At 39.6% G+C, this 6,077-nt stretch overlaps 1 protein-coding gene across 3 annotated transcripts; it reads right to left on the bottom strand.

The window, feature by feature from the left end:
- Nucleotides 1–527: 527 nt before the first annotated feature.
- LOC307004485 (uncharacterized protein) lies at nt 528–4,893 on the bottom strand. 3 transcript variants are annotated; one of them, XM_079623809.1, is made up of 7 exons: nt 3,911–4,893; nt 3,513–3,615; nt 3,133–3,374; nt 2,990–3,043; nt 2,096–2,292; nt 1,102–1,261; nt 528–980 (listed from the first exon to the last, which is right to left on the bottom strand). In XM_079623809.1, exons 1-7 carry the CDS (start codon nt 4,095–4,097, stop codon nt 856–858), a joined length of 1,068 nt encoding a protein of 355 aa, XP_079479935.1. In that variant the 5' UTR covers nt 4,098–4,893; the 3' UTR covers nt 528–855. The 3 variants fall into 3 exon arrangements, 2 of the variants coding, with proteins under 2 accessions (XP_079479935.1, XP_079479936.1); XR_013799049.1 differs by lacking the exon at nt 528–980 and adding an exon at nt 1,325–1,417 and having other exon boundaries at nt 1,194–1,261; XM_079623810.1 differs by lacking the exon at nt 528–980 and having other exon boundaries at nt 1,137–1,417.
- Nucleotides 4,894–6,077: the final 1,184 nt, after the last annotated feature.

A 6,077-nucleotide genomic window follows, 5' to 3' on the forward strand; every position in this document is an offset into this window, starting at 1 on the left:
AAACATTTTTTTATACATTTAATAAATATATTCTTAATATTTGTTGTTTTTGTTTTATGTTTGACCTTATATATCTCAATATTTATAACAGTTTGATGAATTTTGAGTCTTGAACTGTAAACTCTCAAGGGTTGGCTTTCTAAATATATGTTGGTTATGTGTCTATTCAGAATGAGTTCTGAGCAGAAATCTTTTTATTTTGGTTATGTCATGAATGCATCACTTGCCAAAATTGAGGGTGCCGAGGAAGGGGTTTTAAACCCAGATAGCAAAATTAGTCTGGTCCACTCTGGGCCTTATCCTTGCTTCAATTCTGGCCCAGTTCTGGCTGGGTCCCCGGCCCAAAACTGCCCCAACACACTGAAAACGGACTCAAACAACTTCCTCTGGCCCAGATTTGGCCCAGGCACTGTAAAATGACTCTTATTTATTTATATGGCCCAGGTCTGGCCCAGGCACTGTAAGCCAGATCTGGCTGAGAGACGGCTTGGTCCCCGGGCCAGATGTGGCCCAGAAACTGCTAAATGTAATTCATTTTATCAGGGAAACACAAAATCAATTGAAAAAGATTGGGCTTTTATTCAAAATTAATGAATAACATACATAAATGTTTACCATGTTGTTAACAAAATGTTCAATATAAAACAAACATTTATAAAAATTAACAAGTGCACTTAAATATGCAAGTTAAATTTTTTTTGTAAAAACAAATTAAAACAAGAACACTCACACTCACAAACTCACTCATGCACACACTCACACACACACGCTTTCACACTTATTCACATACAACCTTGCTCACACACAGACTCGCACGCACTCACACACGCACTCACACGCACTCTCACACAGACACTAAACAACTTCCTTTTGCAAAAGTCTCCTTTTGCGTCCACCCTCTCGATCTCCTGCCAGCTGGAGCCACCTCTTCATGGCGCCCTCAACCACCATCTCAGCAGCCGTGAGGGGGTTCTTCCGAACTGCATTTGTAAGGTCACTACTATTAAAGCTTAAGCATTACAGTTTTTTTTATAATCCCAATGACCAATTACTCAATACACATGTAACTTTTTATGTATGTGCACAAAACAAAATACTTACAAATCACTACTTCTCTGAGTTGGAGAGTGGCCAGTGATGTTTTTCCATTCAATCCCCTCCAATTCATGTTCTTCGCCAGGGAGTTGGCAATCACCCTCTTCATTATGCGCCAGGTGCAGTCACGTATATCCGCCCCACCAATAAGCCCCAACCAGTTTACCTGAAACCAAATTTTTTTTTAAACAATATAAAAATTATGAATAAATATGTATTGCTTCGTCACCTGTGTCAGCGCTCCTGTCTACGGTCTGTTTATCACCTCTACCAAAATTAGGTTATAGTTGTTTCCTCATGTTCATGTTGTTTCAACATTGGTCTGGCAAGTAAAAAAAAAAAACACTTTTAGTATCTATGTAATTATTTACAGTTGTTTTTGACCAAAACTCTAACTACAGGGCCATTTGCACAGGTGTGCATACTCTTTTCAAAACTATTAAGTTTTATTTAGTAAAGAAATTTTATACAACAAGTCACTGTGTAACGCTACCTGTTTTTTTTTAGGACGTTGTTGAGTGACAACCTTTGCTATTGTTATGGAAGAATGAGTTGATTTGGCAGGGTATCCGCAGAGTTTTTAAAATGTAAGGCTTTTAAATACCTCTGTTAAATAAAATGACCTGCACAAATAAAATGAAAATCGTATTCCGTTACAGAACAAACCCATTATATAAAAATAAATAAGGTATGTCCAATTCTTCTACTTCATTAAGACTTTTGTTGTACCATTTAAGACTTTTTATGGCCCTAAATTTAATCAAACCAAATATAAGACTTTTTAAGGGCCGGCAGAAAACTTGTTTGGGACACGTATTAAGTGATTTGGTAGATGTAGTCCATTTTAAATTTAACATTTATTGCTGTGCCAAGCTGGTAAGGACAACTGTATTAAGAGTTTTGGAAAAAGTGACCCAAGCACTGAATGTCTTAGAAGTTATAATAATTCAACGGCCCTGTAGTATAAATCATTAATAACTAGAAAGAAAGAAATTCTCACCAGCGTTTGCTTGAAATCTGGGTTGTGCTGCATCCTTTGCTCCAGACTGAGAAGTTGGGTGAGGTCTTGCAGGGGCAGTAAACCTTCCTCAATACCTAAAGGCTGCACCTGGGCCTCCCGCAGTTGCAGCAGTCTTAGGATGGTTGTTTGTTGGTCCAGCACCATCTCTACTTTTGTCAACACCTCCTTCAACATGGCTATAATAAAGAAGTTCATGATTTTGAAAAAAAATATATATAAAAAGTAACAAAAAAATATACATCTGCATCCTTAGGGACAGATTTACTAAACAGGACAAATTAGTGTGAGAGCAATTCCAAAAATGTAGAACATTCCAAAAATATAAACCTGTGTAAATATGAATTTTTTTCTGTATGTTGCTGAAATTCAGCAGTGATTCGCCAATTCATTTCCATAATGACCAACGCAATCTACCAAGAGCAGCGCAAATTGGCAGCTGGTTTAACATGCTTTTTTTGGGCACTAAACAACAATAGCGCAAATACCAGTAAACTGACGAGCACAAGTTTTAGTAAATCACGTTGTGATTCGTTTAAAAACTCTCTTCTCATAAATTTTGCATCTGATAGTGAAACTCCTACAACTGCATATGCAACTTCTTGTATAAGAATATTTATATACTTAATATTTAATATTTAGAATATAACAATATTGCGTCAGCCGCAAAAAATACCCGCTCCATACCTTTTCAGCACAAATTTTTTATTGTCATTTAGTAAATCCTGAAAGTGTTTTTTAACCCCAAAAGAAAGTTTGCACTGATGCAAGCTGGTAATAAATCTGGTCCTTAGTCTTATTACTTATATTTACTTATTAATATAACTTATACATATTCCAGTATGATGCCTGAGTGGAATTCACTGTTAGTCCTACCTGATTCTGATGATTGCCGGGGTGGCACTCGAAATGTCTGATAACCTGGCAGTGCTACAAAAGAAAACTTGAATTGAGGATAAAATATTCTACTAAATTAATACCTACAAAAAAAGCAAATAATAAAGCAAAAGAAAACTCACATGGCATATTGTCCATCGGCTGCCAGTTTTGGATCATGTCAGAAAATGTGCCAAGTGGTGCTGGTGATAGTGGTGGTAAAGTGGTGGTGGTATCAGAGGGGAAACTGGTGTTTGGGGTCACTGTAGGGAAGTGTATAGTGGGGGCAGATGGTACATTTTGTTTGGGTGGTGGGGCAGACTCATCCTCAGAGTCTAACAGACACTCCTCGTGACCTCCAGGTGGACCAATACGGACATTCTTGCTATTTTAATAATAAACAAAATTGATCAAAATGAAATCAACTATATTGACAAATTCTACAATGTTTCATGATAAATATTGCTTAAAATACAGCATGAAAGCATCAAGGAATAGTAATGTGCTGAAAAAATATCCATACATTTTATGCCTAGGTGGTCTTTGGCCAGACACTTCTGCCTCGGACTGGAGATCTGACCAGGTCTCTGCCTCTTTGGGCTTCCTCCTGCCCTCTACATAACTGTCTGTACAAAAAAAAGTTAAATTCAAGGAGGAACAAATGTATTACTTTGCAAGACTAAGGCTAATAATTTTCCAAACAGCATACAAAACACATTGTTGAGCCTAACAACGGTCAGTTATACTGCGGGTTGGACAATATAATCTAATAATGAACCACTTGCTCGATCAAATGCTACAATGGACCAATCAATGTCACACATTCAAGAGGGTCGTGTAATAATATAACTTAGCCAGTGGTCATGTATACACTAAAATGGCAGAATAAGTCAAAACCAGCATGAAAATATAAAAATTAACCTGTAGAAAACATTGTTCGGACCTCCCACCGGTCCCAGTCTTGGTTGGGAGCCATCATGTTTTTGATGGCCATGTAGAGGGCCATGCCCCTTAATGATTTAGGCCAACAGCACTGGCCATTCTCGACCCAAATGCCTGGGACCAGCTCCACCTCCCTTGTTTCGGAAAACTCTACTACCTTAAACATATCTGTTAGAACAAAATCTAGTTTTCATAAGCATATACACAAATATAAACATATTTTGGCGCATATGCATGTTTCCACCCCATTTTATGCCCACATTTTCTTTTGATATTTATTCTTTTAAATCAAAACCAAATATTTTTGTAAATACAAGTGTGGCAAGGGCATTGTTATTTAGAAATCTCTTTAGAATAGAAATTTGGCAATATCCAGGGCCTGGAGGCCCACTGTGGAGCTGCTGCTTCGCGAGCCCGAGGCGTAGGGAGTGAGGACAACAAAGAAGCTAGAGGGAAGAAGCCCAGTGGAGCCAAAGGCGTGGAGGGTCGAGGCGCAGCTGGAGGCAGAGCGATGACAGCTGATCCGGAGGGAAGAGGGAGCCGGGATGAGTCCCAGGGTTGACGAACCATGGTGGAGTCAAGGGAGCGCAGAGCTGCCAGGCCGAGGTGGAGACAAGGGCCTAGAGACCTGATGTGAAGCCAGGGACTCAACCTCTAGTCGAGCAGGTGGACGGAAAGCCCGAAGCAGCACCAGATAGCTGCATGGAGCAAGTGGCTGGGGCAGAGCAGAGAAGCAGGACGGCACCAGTGGGACAGAAGGACACAAGGAACTTGACAAAATGGACAAAAAAAAGGAGATGGGACCAGGAAATCAAGCAGGAACATAGGAGGAGGAAGATTTCCAGATGCAGGGTTCCCACACCTCGGTTTACGTCAAATTCAAGGACCTTTCAAAGACTTTCCAGGTCCAATACCCTCAAACTCAAGGACTTAATGTGGGGACACACTTCAAGTGAGAGAAAGGTTACATCGTGTTACCTTTAAGATACATTGTTACAGTTTTGCGCGTGTGAACGTCATGGCAACGTACCACAACCTCACGCGGGAAACACTTAACAATCATGAATGCGCATAACTAACGTAAATCAAGCAAGCTAGTGTGCATAGGCCACAAAGTGTTGGCGAAATAACACATTAGCGCACCGGAAGGAATAATATGGAATGTTTTACAGAAAACTCATTAAATTTATTAACACAAAATAAATTCAAGCACTTTCAAGGACCTGTATCTGTGTGTGTTTACTTTAAAAAACTTTCCAGGGCCTTGAAAACTTTTTTTCAGATTCACAAACTTTCAAGGATTTCAAGGACCCGTGGGAACCCTGCAGATGGAACCGGATCACCCAGATGGCCGGATAGAACCGGCATGAAGGGCGAAGACTCAAGGGTGGGGGCTCGGCAGGGGAGTGAATCTGGAGACCACAGATCTAATTAGGCAGAGGTCCGCACCAAGCTCTGAGATGGACTGAGGAGTTTGCATTGGCTCTGGGGATACACAGGAGAAATAAACACAACCAACTTAATACTGAAGATGTCCAACATTGAACTGAACCAAACACAAAGTATTTATACACCAGAGAACTTTTATATGATAACAGGTGAATGAAATGACTAATCAAACGAACCGAGATTCTAGGTCCAGGCAGAGAAACTAAGAACAAAGGAAACTGATAAAAAAAACTGAATATAATAATAATAATAATTATGATAACAGGAACACTGGAACTAGCAGCTTTTATTCAGTTTCTCCTTTCACTTCAAAGCTGACCAAGAAAAAAGGGCTAAATTAAATAATTGACACAAGTGCAGTAGTGGCACTGCAACAAATTTATCTTGTTTTGGTAACCTCACATATTTCTCAACCTGATCAAACAACTGAATGATTTTCAGGCTTGATGAGATTTTGCCAACCAGGTAGATACCCAGCTCACAAGAATTCAGAGGATACTCAAAAAACGGTTCCATTAATTAATATTCCCTGAAGACAATATATATCTTGCCCTGAGACTGAAGGACATTGTCAATCAAAGCAATGGAGCCACCAATCTTTACACATCTGTCTGCCTCGCTTGATACATTCATTTTGGTACCACCTATGACAAGCTCCTGGAATTGAAGTACGGGTAGACCCATCATGGAGGGCGGA

This window comes from Phoxinus phoxinus (genome assembly GCF_949152265.1).
Source record: "Phoxinus phoxinus genome assembly, chromosome: 9".
Classification (NCBI taxonomy): Eukaryota; Metazoa; Chordata; class Actinopteri; order Cypriniformes; family Leuciscidae; genus Phoxinus; species Phoxinus phoxinus.

Coding starts and splice junctions, on each gene's coding strand:
- LOC307004485 (XM_079623809.1), bottom strand. CDS start 4,097: ATGTTTAAGGTAGTAGAGTTTTCCGAAACAAGGGAGGTGGAGCTGGTC. Junction 1,262..2,095: donor CAGATTTCAAGCAAACGCTG/GTGAGAATTTCT, acceptor ATTTGGTTTCAG/GTAAACTGGTTGGGGCTTAT. Junction 981..1,101: donor ACTCAGAGAAGTAGTGATTT/GTAAGTATTTTG, acceptor TTACAAATGCAG/TTCGGAAGAACCCCCTCACG.